The 19,082-nt window shown below is 41.6% G+C and overlaps 1 protein-coding gene across 6 annotated transcripts in view; it reads right to left on the reverse strand.

Moving 5' to 3' along the window:
• DZIP1 (DAZ interacting zinc finger protein 1) overlaps positions 1 to 19,082 on the reverse strand; it is a 70,323-nt gene that overhangs the window by 8,917 nt on the left and 42,324 nt on the right. For 5 of the 6 annotated variants that reach the window (XM_053310139.1, XM_053310142.1, XM_053310141.1 and 2 more), the window contains 8 exons: positions 17,754 to 17,894; positions 16,441 to 16,489; positions 16,194 to 16,250; positions 9,100 to 9,144; positions 7,189 to 7,334; positions 3,229 to 3,421; positions 1,111 to 1,240; positions 675 to 728 (listed from right to left, as the gene is read on the reverse strand). In XM_053310139.1, coding sequence (XP_053166114.1) covers positions 675 to 728; positions 1,111 to 1,240; positions 3,229 to 3,421; positions 7,189 to 7,334; positions 9,100 to 9,144; positions 16,194 to 16,250; positions 16,441 to 16,489; positions 17,754 to 17,894 — 815 coding nt within the window. The remainder of the gene's footprint in view (positions 1 to 674; positions 729 to 1,110; positions 1,241 to 3,228; positions 3,422 to 7,188; positions 7,335 to 9,099; positions 9,145 to 16,193; positions 16,251 to 16,440; positions 16,490 to 17,753; positions 17,895 to 19,082) is intronic. The other variant, XM_053310140.1, reaches the window with a different exon arrangement.

Below are 19,082 nucleotides of genomic sequence, written 5' to 3' on the forward strand. Positions count from 1 at the left end.
GTAAAAGCTTAAAGACGCACAATCTTCGGGGGGGGATTAAAAATCACCCCTTTGCCCAATTTTGAAATCTTGGTGATAGCAGGCACCCATTGGGCACTATCACCTGACCCACTCTTCTGTCCCCAAAACCCCTTTTCTGCCCCAAATCTGCCCCAAAGGTATGCCAACTTCAAAAAATGTTTTTAAAACACCCCTTTGCCCAATTCCTTTGAGAGCTGGGTGGTAGCTTCCTTGCACCCATTGGGCACTACCACCCACCACAACCCACTCTGGGCCACCCTGGTGCCCCCCCCGAGTTATAAATAAGGTTGCTGAAATCCCCATTATTCCCTATGGGGAAAAGCTTAAAGACATGTAAACTTCAAAAATTATTTAATTAATTAAAATTCACACCTTTGCCCAATTTCTTTGAAATCTGGGTGGTAGCTTCCACCCATAGGGCACTACCACCCGACGCACTTTGGCCACAAACTGGAGGTCCGAATCTCTGAATTTTTCCGGTCCGAATCCTGAGTGATTTGTTTTGTACCCAAATCTGGGCAACTGAGGACAGGTGATTTGTTTTGTCTTCAATTCACCCAAATTGGCCATTTTCGGGTACAAATGGTTTTGTACCCGAATCGTTTCACACATCCCTAGCCCCAAGCATAAAGACCAAACTGAGGAAGTCTTACGTAATACTAGCTGGTTTTCTGGGAATTCCATCTCCTGAAGCACTTTTCTTGGTCCTGGAAAAAACAAAAATAAGCGATTTGCAGACTTTTGTTGCCTACTATGATGTTTGATATATTGCGGTTTTATATATATATTTTTAGTTTGGTTGCTTCTTTAAGCAATTAAATCTTTGGGAAGTAGCTTATACATATCATCAATAAAAACAATGTAGCAAGGCACTTATTAATTAAAAATATCCTCCTCCTGCAGGGGGAAACGCAATATTCCCTTAAAAGAACATATTAAATTTCATTTTGGGGGATCATGAGAAATAGCTTTATAAATTCACTCCATTTCTTTCTTGTTTTCCCACCACATAGGCACCCAAAGCAGCTTACAATAATTAAAACCATAGAACCTCAAGGAGCTAAAACCTAATGTTAAAGGTTTGCTTACTTTGGTGTTGATGTGTTTTCAACTGCAATTGTTCTTGGTACAGTTGGACGCTTGGCAATTGAAGAACGTTTTTTTGCTTTTGGTAATACTGTTGATAATGAACCACCTATGTGAGCTCCCCTCTGTCTAGCTGCAATCAAATGAACATTATAAAGAATCAAAGCTCAAGTTGCAAAAAAACCAAACAAACCTACATGCCACTGCTAGTAAAGAATATAGTTAAAATACCTGTGAAAGCAAGAATAATAGAAATATATCTTCAGTCTCCTTTCTCTAAATGGAGGCATGAATAGTGTCTAATAAGATGAAGAGAATTATTGTGCTCGTAATAGGAACATAGGAAGCTACCATATACTAAGTCAGACCATTGGTCTATCTAGCTCAGTATTGTCTTCACAGACTGGCAGCAGCTTCTCCAAGGTTGCAGGCAGGAATCTCTCTCAGCCCTATCTTGGAGAAGCCAGGGAGGGAACTTGAAACCTTCTGCTCTTCCAAGAGCTTCCACCCCCTAAGGGGAATATCTTACAGTGCTCACACTTCTAATCTCCCATTCATATGCAACCAGGGCAGACCCTGCTTAGCTAAGGGGACAAGTCTTGGTTGCTACCACAAGACCAGCTCTCCTCTCCTAATACTAGTACCCTTGCTTCTTTTCTCTGGAGAGAGGTTTTTAGTAAACATTTCAAACCTCCAGAGAGGACTGTATTAGTTTGTTGTAGCAAAAACCACTAAGAGCCAAACAAATGTTACTCCAATCAGTCATTTTAAATGCATGGGAGAGGATCATGAACAAGCATGTCTCTCCCTTGCCATCTGGCATGCCATCCTGCTGCTGCCTAATTGTATGGGAGAGCATTTCATCAAAAATGCTCCTCAATGCGTGGTTTAAATACTACATTAAAACAGTATTAAAACCTTGTGAGGAAGAAAAGTTCATCTGAACTGTTCCCTACACAGTTAAAAGCTAGAGCACTAGGGGTAGGAGGATGCATGGACTGTCTGGTGCGGTTCAGTCCAAATTTGGACCAAACTGCATATATGCGAACCGGTTCAGTCAGCTGGGTCAGCTTGAACCGGTTCAAAGTGGTCCAGTTCGCGATTGAACCAATTCTGCATATCCCTAATTGGGGTGTGTGTGTATCCATTGCTGTTCCTCACAAAGGTGTTTAAAAGGATAATAACCTGAACCTGCCCCAAGATTTCTGTGGCACCTTAAAAACTTACAATTTTATTTTAAGATTAAGCTTTTTAGACTAGAGCCCGCTTCATCAGATGGGGTCTAATTCCAAAAATCTTATGCTAAAACAAATGTTACAGTCTTCAGGATGCCGCAAGACCCATTGTTATTTCACAACGAATACACCTCTAGCAAGTGTCCTCTGCCCCTCCAAGACTTAAGTCAAGATTGCATAATCTGCTGTGGGAAAGCAGAACCAAAACTCAGTCTAGGTATGCCCCCTCAGAACTATTTCATCATGGTACAAAACAGATATCAGGGAAGTTTCCACTTTTTACATTTCAGCAAGAAGCTAGTTATAGATCATAAAACAGATAGCTAACTTATGCATGCACAGATTAATAGATTACTAAGTGATTAATTAGTGTGATTCATTAATCACATATTACAATTATGTTTTAATAACATTTTAACCAAATCTGTGGTAAGATGTCCATGTTGATGGGATTATTGGCAAGAGTTTACATAGAGTATCTTATATCAGAAAATTTGTTGAACATTATGGTTCCAAAAAGACTTCCCTGAGAAATAGTCTTGGGCAGCTTCTAGGGAAAGTGTGATCTCGTCTCCGATCTGTGTTTTCCACATGCATTTTGGGCCAGTTTTCTGCATGTTGTCAAGAGATCCTATTGTCTTCACAGACTTCCTTCAAAACAGTACCAGTACCACAATACTCACCTCAAATCATTCCTTAAGTAACTAACTACTTAAAAATCAAAACAGTGTATCCACCTAAAATTAACAAACCTTCCTACTACACTGCACATATAAATAGACGCATAATTACTCTGCTCTGAGGAATAATTAAATGGTGGAGTTAGAATTCCCAAAATCTAAAGTATGGGTGGGGATGTGGGGGAAGAACTGGGAAATTATCACACCTTCTGGAGAAAGATGAGGGCTGGAAAAAAGCCTACTGCAAGATGCTCTTTCTGCAACTCTAAAGCTGACTTGCCGTTCAAGTTGTTCTCGAATATGCTGAATATCAGGAACTTGTTTCTTTCTCTCTTCTCTAGCAGATTCAACGGACATTAAGACCCTGCTCAAATGATCACTTGGGATACCATGAATTCCCTGTGGAGGGGGGAAATTGCACTTCAGTATACAGCAAACATTACGGGTAGCATCCATAGTTTGGCACTAGCATCAATGCTGTAACAGCATTACAAAATACTTTGCAGAGCACCACAACTCCAAAATGTCCTTCTGTGAGTGTTGCTGTGGATACTATACAATATTTGCACACTACTTTCCTCATTCAGAGAAGTGGTGTTTTTTTAAATTTAAAAGATACATCAGTTGTCCATTGGAAGGATGCTTACATACCTGCGATCCCTCCTCCCTCCCCCCGAGTGTGTCCCCCAAGGGTGCAAGCAGCCACGGCAGACACACAACCAAAAAAATGAGGTTAACAGAGCACTCGCTCCATTAACCTCATTTAAGAGGGTGGCTACACAAGTGGGCTTGTCACCATGGAGCCACCGGACTTGCTCTTGAGCCCGTTAGTTCTCACGAGCTGCAGAAACCAGCCTGGGCTCCCTTAGCCCAGTTCCTGCTGATTGTGAGAATAGCTTCAATGTGCAGCCATTGTAAGCATCCTTCCAACAGTGTGAAGTGCCGGGAGGAGGTTTGTGGAGAGAGTGGCCTGGATCCGCTCTCCCGACAGACGATCATGTACCTGTTGCTGGGCGGATCGCCTGCCCAGACGAGCAGTGGCTGGATTCTGACACTCCCGCGCCTCGCCTGGCAGCTCCGGGGGTTGGGTGAAGGAAAGCGACGCCGTGCGGCACACTGCCCCTTGGTGCCCCAGTAATGTACTGAATGCGATCCACCCAGCAACAGGTACATGATCGTCTGTCGGGAGAGCTGATCCAGGCCACTCTCTCCACAAACCTCCTCCCGGTACTTCACACTGTTTGTGTGAAACACCTCATTTTCTTTGTGTAGATGTTTGGTTCTTCCAAAAGTCAAGGCCAAACTATCTTCTCACTTAAACTGACAAGAGCTTTCACAAACACACCTGGAGAGACAGAGAAGCCCGGGAAAGCATACAACATTAGCCGTGTGAATGAATGGTTTGCAGCCCACCAATCCGCTGCAAACCAGGCCAGTTTGAGTGGTTTGATCACAAACTGGACCAGCCTTCAGGAAGGCTGGCCAATCTGTAATCAAATCAAATTGAGCCCGGTCCATGGTGGACCAGTTTGGTGGTTTGAAGAGCTACCTAAAATGGCTTGTAAAGGAGAATCCAGCAAGGATCCTCCTTTACAAGCCAATGGGAATCCTTCACAAAAGGCTTTGAAAGGGCAGCCTGCAGGAATGGGGGGGGGGGGAGGCGGCAAGGCACCAGATCCCCCTTTACAAGCCACTTTACATAGCCCCTTGAACCACCAAAACAGTTCTAGCTGGTTCAGTTGAACGGACCGGCATGGCTGACTAGTTCAACCAAACCCGTTTGTGGATCTGCAGTTTAGTCCAAGTTCGGTCCGAATTCAGACTAACTGCAAAAAAGGGTCCGCCGCTCCCCTACACAACATAATAAATGGCACTTTTTGATACCTGAGTGAATTTAAACAAAATAGCTGAGGCTGGGCATTTCAGCCCAGACTGATCTTATTTACGGAACTTAATTTAGGGAAGGCTGAGAGTAGGCCTAATGTGACTGTGGAGATTGATTTGCTGGTGTAAAATCTAATGTTTGATTGGACAGAATTATTCTGTGTGGTTATTTAGCACATGACTGCTGGTTTGGCTAAAAATCAATAGGCATTCTCATTACTACTAAACATTCCAATGTTTTTCAATTAGTTGCGATTTTTTTAAAAATAGTATACCTTCGTTTTCTGGAATCTGAAATACTGCAAATATTTGTTCAATGGCACTGACATACCACTTCAATGTAATTTTTGATGCAACTTAGTTACAAAGCAATGACTTTCCAAATGTATGGGACCATATTCTCAATGCTTGTATTATATTCCTGAGGTCTATTTCCTCTTTCTTTTTTGTTTTTTTCCCTATCCTTGTAACTTCTCTCTCTTCTTCTTCTGGTTTGTCCAACATCTGCATAAATTGATTAGCCTCTGCTAAAGATTTTACTGTCACCAACCTACCTTGACAATTAATTATTAGCCTGAATGGAATTCCCCATTTATATGTGATGCTTTCATTATGCAATCTGTTGGCTAAAATCTTTAGATCTTTATGTTTTCTCAAGGTGATTGGTGAAATATCTAAAAACACTGATGCTTCAAATTCATTTGCTTATTGCCAAAGAGCAACAATTCTTTGGAATTAATTCCCAATTGCAGATTTGAGTATCCGTGACTGGGAACTTGTGACAGGTCTCACTAATTGCGACCTGAGTATCTGCAGTTTGGTGAGATTTTTTTGCAATTTGTGTTTGTGGCGGGTAATTTTGGGGGTCAGGAAGTAATTTCCGGGGGTCAGGGGCCATTTCTTTTATTTTTAACTCCCCTCCCAGTCTTTTTGTGACCGTGATTTCCCTAACCCCATTCCCCAGTGGTTATAATGCCTTGTCAACCACGAATTCACCAACTGTGAGTATTCTAAAAGCAATATCAATCCTTATTTTTAATCCATCCTCTTCTCCAAGCATTTTTTTTAAAAAAAATCTGATTCTCTCATAAAATCATTCTCATGGTTTTCTCATGACATCAACTCATATGCTCTGTCAACATCAAGGGTGACTTAGCCCTCTGTGGAGCTGGGCTTGAGCTCTCCATCAACTGTGTTGTGGCCACATCTCGTGACTCCAGTGTCGAGAAAATGCGTGGTCCTGATGCCGAGGAAGCAGCTCAGCATCTCCTGAACAACAGTAGCGGATGGACTCTGAATGCTGGTGCATGAAGGAGAAGCAATTCCTGTGTCTCTTAGCCAAAGGGGAGGTAGTCAACTTGGTACTGACAGTTGTGGAGATCGAGGCATAGGAGTCAGTGGTCAAAGTGCCTGCTCACAGAGTGCTGCAAGAAGTCGGAGCGCTCCTATTCTTCCAAGTCTGGCGGGAAAATGACGTACATATCTTGCAAATTGTTGTGTTATGTTTCTTGCCCAGGCACAAAAGGCAAGAGTTGTGGCAGTCTGTAGATGCCGCCAAACTCAATACACCTTTTAGAAGTCTTTTAAATATCTATCCAGATAAACAAGCCATAAATCTCAATTATGATATCCAATAAGAATAGTCAAAATGCAGTTTAAGTCAAAGCCAAATGTTATAACTATAGCTGTTCAGTTTCCACTCACAGAACCAAACCAAAAACCAAGGATCACAGTCCGATGAGGTGTACACTAAGGTGGTCGCAAAGAAACTAAAGGAATGGTGCTCTAACCAGCAAAATAAATAGACTACCTGCAGGATCCTGAGCAGGTGAGGCATATGAATGGCAACAGATCACGCTACAGATCTGCATGTTTCCTCCTGTTGCATGCAGGCCCAAAGCCCGTGATAGTAACACTAAACCATGATTAAACCCTGATGTCTGAATACAGCCCCCCCCCCTTTAATCTCTCTGTGGATTTACATGAAAAGTATGGCAATGTGTTAATCCACCAAGATACAAACAAATTCTTATTATGTAGTATCTCAGAAGAATAAGTATAACAAACATTCACTGTGCAGGTTTATAAGAACAAACCCCTTATTGCAAAAATTACATAAACACATTTACACTGAAGTCTAAGCACAAGCATAACAGTGGTGTCCACAGCCACATGATGTGAAATTACAATTGTTCCAGGATGACTGAAGAAAAATGAAACAGAACTAAGAAGGAAATGTATAACTTCCCCTTCGCTTACGAAATAGTTTAAAGTGATCTTACTGATTTAACTCCCAAGGATTCCAACTTCTCTGCTAGGGTCTGCTCCAAAATAGCTCTCAGCTCTCTGGATAGAGAAGGATTATTCTTCAAGGTATCTATTATATGATGCTTACTGTTTCCTACTTTGGGCTCAACTTTCTCTGTTTCTGAAACAGAACAGGTATTTTTGTTTAAAAATAAGTCAAAGTGAATAAATGCTATGCTTTTATAATGTTTTAAAAGGAAGAGCGGAAGAATGATCTTCAAAACAATGCATTAAAATGTTTGCAAGATATATGGCCATTTGTACTTTTGATGAATTAATTCTGGCTTTTCAATTTTGAGGAAAAAACAAGCACAGATAGAGTTTGATATCTCAGGGTTTGTGTGAGGATAAATAACAATAAATAAAACATTTTGTAAACTAGAAGGAGCTTTAGGAACCAGAACAATATATAGTAACATTCTATATACTTTCACACACTAGTCTGCTTGTTCACCTTACTCCTCCTGACCCATTTCACCATCATGAGCAAGAGATGAACCACAAGCAAACCAAGAGGGTCAGAAATATAATAATTGTGCTTGAGGAATATATGGGTAAAAGACTGTAAAATTTGACCACTGTCCCCAAGAACAGCTACAAAATGACAATAGATGTAAAGTCACTTGTGTGTGCTTTCATTGTAAAAAATATATTTCTATTTCGTTGCCTTGGGTCCACACTATGACAATTGAAACCTCTGTATATTTGGAGTAGCACCCAATTGTACATAGTGATCAGAACACTTGGAAAGCATTAGGTGTAAGCTTTGAAGATATCCTGAGGAGATCTTCTTCTTGGTTAATAATGCATCTTTTGTAGTTGCAAACAGAGCTTTGTAACAATTTACTTAATGTTTGTATATCTAAGCTATCAAACTAAACTAAACTTAAATCCTCTTCACATGCAATGATTTGGTGGAGGCAACGAACTTTCCCATAAGCACAATACTGAGTAGTAGACCAAAATATTCTAGTTGCCAAATGCTGCCCCCGCTGTTCTGTTCCCTTCTCCTCCAGCCCATTACTTGACAGCAGGGTGGCAATTTGTGTCCAGCCAGCAGGTGGCTGAAAGCCCATTCCGCCTCCTCCCATAATGAATTTCAAAAGGAAGAAGGGTAAGAAAACAGAAGTGGAAATGGAGGAAGTCAGAGGAGAGTGCTGGGCTAGAGCATCTGCTCTTCTCATCAACAGTATCACCAGCAAGACTGATCCTGTAAGCAGATTGGCAGGGTGGGACACTAAAAAAAAAGGAAAAGGCTGTCCTTTGTTGCTTGCTTCAAGTAGCTTTTCAGACAGGCCAGACCTTACCAAACTGGATTTGCATGAATTATAGAGCTGGAATGGTCAAGACACATGCGGTTTGTGAGAAATTAGGATTAGCTAGCAAGTTCAAAAATGAACTTCCTCTTTCAATTCAAAAGCGGCATGTTTGTGGCCCCTTTCATTCCCCATGCTAGGTTTTTTGATATGACTTTGGAAGTCAAGGAAGAGGAGGAGGCTGAAACCTGCCAAACTGCAAAACCATTAAGTAGAAAGTCCTGGTCAGCTTATGGACGGAGTCACAGGATGACTGGAGCAAAGGAAGACTAGGTTTGGCTTTTTAGGGAGACTGGTGGTGGGAGTTAATACAGATCAAGTGACATGAAGAACTACCTTTGGCAAAATGATAGGAAATCTTAATAAGAAATATAATATTCTGAGGAATATTAAGGCTCCTAGCCCCACTGAAGATTTCTGCATGTGGCTTGTGAGCTTTATCTGCTCCCATTACAAACCATGTTTGAAATCTACCTGATAATAACTTGAAAGCCATATACATATGCATATTTGTATTCCCAATTACAGCATTATCACTACAGGCCACAAAAACTGTGATCCTATCATTACCTTTTTCATCCTCTGGAAGCTCCTCTATGGGCTCCAGCATGTGTTCTAATAATGAGGGGAAACAGGAATAACACAGACAGAAAGACAGATAGACAGGACAGAAGAAGGTCAAGATAAAGGTCCAGAGGGAGAAAACTATGCAGAAGAATCTAGAGAGATGTCACATATGCTGCTATAGTATGGTCAAGACGAGCTGGTATGTGCGTGTAGTCATTGGTACATGAAGGAGTAATGTATTTACCATCATATTCAACTACAGTTGTGTTCTTCATCCTCAGCTACTACAATTACTTATATACTGCTTTCCAACAAAAAGTTTGCAAAGTGGTTTACACAGAAAAATGAGTGATTATAAGAATAAGATGGTTCCTTGTCCTCAAAGGGCTCACAGTCTAAAAAGAAACACAAGGTAGTCACCAGCAACAGCTACTGGAGGGACTCTGTGCTGGGGTTTAATAGGGCCGGTTGCTCTCCCCCTGCCTATTATAAAAAGAACCACAACTTTAAAAGGTTTCTTTTTACCCAGTTCAACTTTTAACTTCAAGCAGTTATCCATCCACTTGTAGAGTGGTTGAAAGGTAGCTTTTGGGGATTAGGCCATTGATAGAAAACTCTGGGCCTGTTTGGGTGACCGTTTCCCTGCCACTTACTTCCACATGCAGAAAGATTGGTAGTAGGTTTTGGGATAATGGTCACCTTCCCATGAACAGAACAGAATAAAAGGTGCTCCCATGAACAGAAGGTGCCCCCTGAATCAGAAGACTGGGGGAGAGGGAAAGAGTGTGCAAGTCTCACTTCTAATTTCACCACAATAGAAAGGGAAAGAGGATAAATAGTATCCAAAACAGGCCCAATATGATCTATGGCTTCTTTGTATACCTCAACAGATCAGTAGCTATTACTACTACAACAAATATTTATATACCGCTTTTCAGCAAACAAGTTCTCGCCGCAGTTTACATAGAAAAATAAATGAGATTATTCATTAATACCACCCCTCATTCCCATTCATGGGATACAATCTATCTCCAGACTGTACAAGACATGTTGCCAGCTAGGATCTGCCTAGGTCTCCTGCCCCTTTTCTGCAAGCAGTCTTCAATTTAGTCAGTCACGACTTAACAAAATCTTGTTGACTACAGAAATTTCTTGACTACAGAAATTAGACATGGCTGATTTTTACTGGGTCATGTCCAAAAAATAGTTTCCCACTTATTCAATGCATAAAAACAGGTTGCTCACTTGTAACTATTGATCTGGAAGTGATCCGTTGCAGTCATAAGAGTGGGTTCTGCACCTGCGTGTGACCATTTGGACAGAATTGACTAGCTCCTCGAAGCGCTTAGCCCCGCCCCTGCATGTGGTTTGGGCAGACTAGTGTTTTCTCCTCAGTTCCTGAAGGACTGACATTCGGATTCAACTATCGCATGGAACTAATCCACAGTTCAACAAGGTGAGTAGCACTCCATGTTCTATAAACATACGCATTGTCACTTCGCATACTGCAGTGGGGCTGGCAAGAGGGTCTTATGACTGCAACGGATCACTTCCAGATCAATTGTTTCAGGTGAGACTTGAGCACCAGGAACACTGCCAGCAGTTCTAAAAAGTTGATGTGCATTTGGTGCTGGTTTAGAGACCCTATGCTCGAAGATCTCTGCAGTGGGCTCCCCAGCCTCATAAAGGAGCATCCGTTGTGACCCAGGCAGACAGTTGAGGCATTTGGAAGGGGACTCCAGACAGTAGATTGACTCCTTTTGTCCACCATTGGAGTGAAACCAGGATTGGGTAAGGGACTGTCAGCAGCATTTGAGAGCTGTCCACGTTTGGCTGGAAAACTGACAGAAACCAGAGTTGAAGACGTCGGAGTCGAAGTTTGGAGAAGTGCACATTGGAGCTGCACGAAGCCATGAGGCTCAGCAGTTTCTGTATCTTGTTAGCCTTCTGTCTTGGATGTGTTACAAAGGTGGATATCAGGGTCTTGACGTGCAAGAAGAGCTCCTCGGGCAGAAATGCCCACTGTGCCTCTGCATCGAGAATGGTTACCCACACACAGACAGGGTAAATTCACAGTCAGGTAATGACAGAGAGGTCAAATTTCTAGATACACTAAATGACTTTCCCTAGAACAGTTGGTCTTGGAACTAACCAGAGAGAAGGCGACCTTGGACTTAATACTGAGTGGCACCCAGGACTTGGTGTGTGATGTCAGTGTCATGAACCCTTTAGGGAACAGTGCCCATAGTGCGATCAAATTCAGCATACATGTGGGGAGAGAATCACCAAGGAAGTCGAACACAGACGTTTTGAATTTCAGAAGAGGAAACTTCTCCAAAATGAGGAGTATGGTGAAAAGAAAGCTGAAAGGGAAAATCAGGAGAGTCACTTTGCTCCAGAGTGCATGGAGTTTACTCAAAACCACAATACTAGAAGCCCGGTTAGATTGTATACCCCAAAGGAGGAAAGGTACCACTAAGTCCAGGAGGATGCCAGCATGGCTAACGGATACTGTCAAGGAAGCCATAAAAGGGAAGAAGACTTCCTTCCGAAATTGGAAGGCCTGTCCAAATGAAGAGAACAGAAAGGAACACAAACGCTTGTAAAAGAAATGCAAGGTGACAATAAGGGAGGCGGAAAGAGAGTTTGAGAAACATTCAGCTAAAAGTATCAAGGGGAATAACAAAAACTTCTTTAAATACATCAGAAGCAGGACACCTGCCAGGAAGGCAGTTGGACCATTAGACAACGAGGGAGTGAAAGGGATTATTAAGGAGGATATGGAGGCTGCAGAGAAGCTACATGAGTCTTCATGGCAGAGGATACTGAGCATATTGTTCAGTATTTTTTCAGGGATGGAGGTTTTTCAGGGATGGAGGCTAAAGAACTGGATCAGATAGAAGTGACAAGAGATTCTGTTCTAAACGGTCTGGAAAAACTGAAAACTAGCAGATCACCAGGGCCAGATGGCATCCATCCAAGAGTCCTCAAATAACTCAAATATGAAATTGCTGACCTCCTTGCTAAAATATATAACTTATCCCTGCAATCAGGCTGTGTACCGGAGGACTGGAAAGTAGCAAACGTAACACCCATTTTCAAAAAGGGATCCAGGGGCGATCCAGGAAATTACAGGGTGGTTAGCTTAATGTCCGTTCCAGGCAAATTGATGGAAAGCATCCTCAAGGATACAATTGTAAAGCACATAGAAGAACAGGCCCTGCTGGGAGTGCACCAGCACGGCTTCTGCAAAGGCAAATCCTGCCTCACAAAACTTTTGGAGTTCTTTGAGAGTGTCAACGAGTGTGTGGATCAAGGTGATCTGGTTGACATAGTATACCTGGACTTCCAAAAAGCTTTTGACAAAGTTCCTCATCAAAGACTCTTGAGGAAACTTAGCAGTCATGGGATAAGGGGACAAGTACATGTATGGATTGCTAACTGGTTGAAAGACAGGAAACAGAGGGTATGGATAAATGGAGAGTTTTCACAATGGAGGAAAGTAAGAAGTGAGATCCCCCAGAGATCTGTACTGGGACCAGTGCTTTTTAATTTGTTAATAAATGATCTAGAAGCAGGAGTAAGCAGCGAGGTGGCCAGATTTGCAGATGATACCAAATTCTTTCCGGTAGTGAAATCCAAAACAGATTGTGAGGAGCTCCAAAAGCATCTCTCCAAAATGGGTGAGTGGGTGACAAAATGGCAAATGCAGTTCAATGCTGGCAAGTGTAAAGTGATGCACATTGGGATGAAAAACCCCAACTTCAAGTATACGCTGATGGGATCTGAGCTGTCGGTGACTCACCAGGAGAGGGATCTTGGGGTTGTGGTGGACAGCTCATAGAAAGTGTCAACTCAATGTGCGGCAGCTGTGAAAAAGGCCAATTCCATGCTAGGGATCTTTAGGAAGGGCGTTGAAAATAAAACTGCTAATATTATAATGCCCTTATACAAAACTATGGTGCGGCCACACCTGGAGTGTGAAACAGGATGCTGGACTAGATGGGCCTTGGGCCTGATCCAGTAGGGCTGTTCTTATGTTTAGTCTAGTTGTTTCACTGGCTGGAGCTTGGACTTTGACCAATTCACCTGGATGCCCAGGTCCTCGAGCAAGCTTAGGACTGTCAAGACCTGTGAAGCTAACTGATCTTTTATCCCTCCTGCCAGGAGCCAGTTGTCGAGGTAGGGAAAAATGGTCAACCCTTGTGACTGGAGGTGAACTATGATCACACCCATGCATTTTGTAAAAACATGGGCAGCTGTCGCCAGGCCAAAATGGGAGCACCGGTATATCTGGTGCCCCACAGTGAACCAGAGGTATCGCCTGTGTTTGAGCTGGATTCTGATATGGAAGTATGTGTCTCGGAGATCCAACGTCATGAACCACTGTTCTCTGTGAAAGAGAGGAAGGATACTCTGCAACATCACCACTTGTGCATGTCCACGTGACGGTTCAGCCACCATGGGTTCATGATTGGCCACAGACCCCCATCCTGCTTCGGGACCTGGAAATAGCGGGAGTAAAAACCCTGACAATGATCTGTTCACCTAACAGGCGATATTGCTCCTTTGCGTAGTAGAAAGTCCATTCCGAGTCTAAGCCGAATATTTGTCCAATATTTGTTTGATTTGAAGAAAATGTAAACATTGAGAGAAAGAATAGTCTGGTCTGGTCCGAGTCAGAGGATAAAGCAACAATTGAGATAATGTCTATTCGGTTTCCATAGAAACTGTTCCAATTCAAGGAGCTCACTGTCCGAGTGCTGACAAAATGGCGGTCAGAAAGGAACTGAGGAGAAAACACTAGCCTGCCAAAACTAAGGAAGTGTGCCACATGCAGGGGGCGGGGCTGAGTGCTTCAAGGAGCTAGTCAATTCTATCCAAAAGGTCCCGCACAAGTGCAGAACCCACTATTGTGGATGCAACGGATCATGATCCAGACTGATAGTTCATTATGCTTTGTTCTATATTCAGGCTGGCAGAAGGGCAATTTTTATTTAATGTAGGGCCAGTTCAGACAACTCAATAAACCATGGTTTCTGAGTTGTAAATATGATCAAACAAGTTATGAGCTTGCACTCTCCCTTCTTCCTTATCTTGCGCACCTGGGAAACCATGTTTAATCATGGATCCACATATCTTCCAGAATGGAACCTGTGGTTTACAAATCAGGATAAAATTCTGGATGAGACTGGGATTAGATTCCAATTTCATATCCTGATTTGAAACCCACAAATAAACTATGGCTCCTGGATTCAGATGACATACAGAGCTGTAGTTTAACAAACATGTTTTACTTACAGCTCTGTGCTGAAGCTCAGGAGGAAAGGGGAAGGAAGAGCATGCAGGCTCAGAGTTCCTTGCAGTTGCAGTTCCAAACTATGGTTTGTTGGATCATGTGAACACAACCACTGATGTTTTCTTTAACTTATTTTATTTTTATTCATTTTATTACAGTTGCCTTCATGTATCATTACCCACTCCAAGTTCTCATATTGGAGTGAGCTAGAAATCTGAATTAGTTATACAGACAATCCGTTTAATTCAGTGGAATGAAACAATATGTGAATTAAGATACATATTTTACCTAAGCTCACATTCCCAAAAGCAAAAAAAGAACATTAGATGAAAATGGTTTCTACACTGAAAAAGGAAAAGATATATTGGAATACAATCTTAAACCCATGCTCACTCATGAGCATGTACCACTGATAGAACTCTGCATGTTTTAATAAGCTTATTTTGGATAAAAAAGAGCAACACAGCTTTACCATACTCATACAGTGTTGCTTGGGAGGCAAGAATTAGGGTTCTCCCTTTAAGGCATAATTTTGAAATTTATTATGAAAAGGCAAAAAGGATGGAACAAGGTAGGGAGAGAGAAAGACAGAGACAGAAAAGACCTGCAGAAATAAATAAAAATAGATAATCATCAGCAAAATCATTCAAAATGAGTACCAATTCCCCACCCCCCGATCTCGTGCTTTGAACACTGGTGGGGGGGGATCTTTTTAAAAGTCTCTAAAGACACATTTATTCACCCAAGCTTTTTAACTAGGCTTGTGGTTTTAAATTGTTTTCATGTTTTAATTTCTGTTTTAATTCATTTTATGTTGCTGTAAACCGCCCAGGGATGGAGGTTTGGGGCAGTGCAGAAAAACAAACAGTGTGCACATTCAGGAGCATAATCAGCCATCACAAATAATACTGGCTCCAACCAGAGAAAACTTCTATCTGGCACTAAAGGTGTGGATTTCAGTTTAATGAAGATAGTCCTGCTAAAATTTGTCCAAAGCAGAGGAAATGGAACAGATAAACAGTGATTGATGAGGTGGTTTGGAACATTTCCTCAGTCTCCAACCTTTTGAAATCAAATCAATACAAATTAGTTGAGCTGACAGCTATCAACTGCCTCCATTGAACAATATTGCCTCTATGTGACCACAAGACTCTACCTGTGAGATCCAGTATGTGATGGCCATTTCAAAGAACCCAAGGATGATATAAGAGCTGCAGTTGCCATGTGACTGAACAAGTCAACACGGCTTTACAGCAAACGTCACAATGTATTTGCTTTCCGCATTTACTGTTTATTTAAATATCACAAGATAGAGGACAACATAATGAGTTAACCCATTATTTTAAAGTCTCACTTAAATTCAAGGTAGCACACATGCCCTGCCCACTGCCATTTTATTCTTAATGAAGCTTATTCAGCATCAACTCTACCATCAGGCAGACTGGGGTGATTTTGGCTACCCTCAAATATCATTCATATAGTTGTTACAATATTTTTTACTGCTAGGGACATTTGGTTTTCTGCCTTGGGTTCCAAAATCTCTTTCGTGAACTCTACATTAATTGTATTACAATGGAATTTTACATTCCAAGCTAAAAGCTTTGATTTTGACTAGAAGCAGTAAGCACTGCACAGGAGGAAATGCTAACATGTTATAGTTACACCAGTAAACCTTGACACTAACCTTTTAATGTCTTTTAGAATATTTTAATGAAAAAAATATTGCTATGTTAATTATTCCTATCTCAAAAGGACAAAAGATCAGTAAAAGATTTGCATGCCTGTTAGAGAAACTTACCACACATGGATGACAGACTGGCTTTAGGCTGAACAATATTATGTGCAGAATGTTTCACTGAAACAGAAAAGATATATGGTATATTAACATATTGTTATATTTCCAAACAGACTTTCTCAGTGCATTTCTCAAAACAAGAATTATTTTTAACTGCATATTTAGGAGTAATTTGTTGAAAACCATTATTAACTAGTAGCAGATAAGGATGGCCAATCTGACATCTTTCCTGCTTGTCATTTCCACTTACCATCAGGTGACCTGATGCTTTCTACTGATTTTGTAGCCAATTTTTGTATCTGAAATACAGAGTTAGTAAAGAGTAGTTATAGATTTAGAAACAATAATGGTTTGTATGATTCCTGCCATTTTGACAGAGTGAGATGGGAGGGGTCATAGAACACAAGCTGGGTGGCATTGCCTTATCCCAAGCCCAAGGGCCCCTGACAGCTGAGCACATAGCAGTGCTCAGACCTCTAACCCACATTACTTGGCACATAATAACTGTAGCCTGCACATGCACAGAATAAGCTGTCAATGTCTCAACCCAAGCTGTAAGGGTTAGACACCAGATGCACTTTGACAAGTTCTAGTGACGATAATAACCCAAGTGCTCAACATAGCTAAGAAGAGAGACATCTCTGCATTCCTACTCCAAGTGGTACAGCTTAGGTGCAAAGGATCAAGATGGTCTGGCCTGCAGGCTGTCTCATTCTATGGTACTTCACAACTACAGTAGATATCATGCCAAGAATACAATGCCATAAGCTATCGTGTTGTGTCAGCCGAAGGGACATTGCAGACTGATTTTATAGAAATGAGTGCACTACTAGATAAGCTATCCAGCACAGGAGGCCAGAGTTGGAGATGCATTCTCACAGCAAAGGGTGCGCCGAGCTCATCCAAAAGAGAGTCAGCGTAGTGTAGTGGTTAGAATGCTGGACTAGAACCGGGGAGACCCGAGTTCAAATCCCCATTCAGCCATACTAGCTGGGTGACTCTGGGCCAGTCACTTCTCTCTCAGCCTATCCTACATCACAGGGTTGTTGTGAGAATAAACTCAAGTATGTAGTACACCACTCTGGGCTCCTTGGAGGAAGAGCGGGATATAAATGTAAAAATAAATAAATAAATAAAATAAAAGCCTTTTCAAAAGCAGAGCATGAGTGCATGCAGAGCCATTTTCGCTGCTTTCCTCTCCACTCAAAAGTGCTCTTCAGCTGCCAGAAATATGTCCCTGAGGGCACTGTGACCCTCAGGGACATATTTCTAGAAGCTAAAGAACACTTTTGAGGGGAGGGGAGAGCAGCAAAATTTGCCCCCCCTTCCCCAGTGCACATGCTCTACTGCTTAACAACCCTTTGGCTGCAAAGGTGATGCTCTTGTTCCACCTTCCTAGCAGTGAATTGAATGTTAGCCTTTGTTTATAAGAACACATTATTTGAAATGTAAATATTTATCCTATCATAACTGAAAATCCAACTCTACTTCTCTGCTTTTAAAAGAGGAGTCCTTTGCTTTGCCCTGGGTTTTTAAAATAAAGAATGACATTATACCACAAACCTGGTGTTTCTGTGTAATAATAAGATCATTCTGCTCTTGAAGTTTCTGTCCTAATTCTTCCATTCTCTTCTTATAGAAGATACTGCTTGTGTTCAGCTCCTCAGTCACTGATGTTTTGAGCTTCTCAATTTGTAACGTAAGCTGGATAAAAAAACCCCCACAAGATATAGAACAGTAAACTAATCTAAATGGGACCTGAAACATTCCAGTATATTACTTTTTTAAAAGTTCATTAGATTAGTTTGTATACATAACTTTAAAAAAACAAACCCTGAACTACTGCCCTCTGCCACTGCTGTCACAATGAGCCTACAGGGCTCATTGCTCTTCTCTAAATAATGGAGAAGTCCCACCTGCACACAGACAGCTGATCTGTGGAGATTTTTTCTTTAAATAGAAGTGTCTACCTAAACTGGAAACTATATAATCAATTAGGAGATTATTAGAATAATCCCCCTTGGGAAATACATGTCTTCTACAGGAGTGTCCTAAGAGCAAGTCAGAGAATTATTGTTATGACAAACAGAAAAATAGTCATATATAGTTACCAGTGATGTTATTTTTAAAAGTACATAAACGATAACAGCCTTGGCACTGAACCAGTATCAAGAATCAGAACATCAAGTTAACTATTATTTGGCACCCTCAACATTCGGCATCCTCACATAATTCCTTACATGCCTCCTTGTTAACACTAGAAGCTAGAACTAAATTAGCAGGATAGAGCAGACATCTCTGTCCTGCTAACCTGTGTCTGGCTTGTATGCTGGCAACCATCTCCTGAACTTTCCAGCTAACTGCATGAGGAAGTCATTGTGACATACAAAATGCTCATGTGAGGAAGGGAGAATTTCCCTGTTCACATACTCCTGATTTTGATGATGGGAATATCCACAAATAAAAACACCCAGAATAGATTAGGTTCTGAAGTAATTTTTTCCCACATACAGAGCAAAGTATTTTAAAAATACAGGTGGCCCTCATTATCCGCAGTTCCATTACCTGCGTTTTTGCATATTCAGAGTCAGGAAATACAGACTCGACCTCATTATCTGTAGTAAAAGGTCTTCCATATCCGCGGTTTTTGGTGCGTGATTCCAACCTTAAGTGGGTGTGCTCTTCCTGCGTGTGCTTGTGGGTAGTAGGGATAAGCAGAATGTTTCAAGTCAGAACATTCCAAGCTCGTAACAGGACATTCCGAGTGTCCTGAGCTCAGAACAGAACCTTAGAATAAAGGTGCTGTTCTGAGCTTGGAACAGAACAATCCTGTTCCAATAGGAATGTTCTGATAGCCATTTTGGAGGACTGTCTTTCCCTTGGCGAATGGTT

Source organism: Hemicordylus capensis, chromosome 3 (genome assembly GCF_027244095.1).
Source record: "Hemicordylus capensis ecotype Gifberg chromosome 3, rHemCap1.1.pri, whole genome shotgun sequence".
NCBI lineage: Eukaryota > Metazoa > Chordata > Lepidosauria > Squamata > Cordylidae > Hemicordylus > Hemicordylus capensis.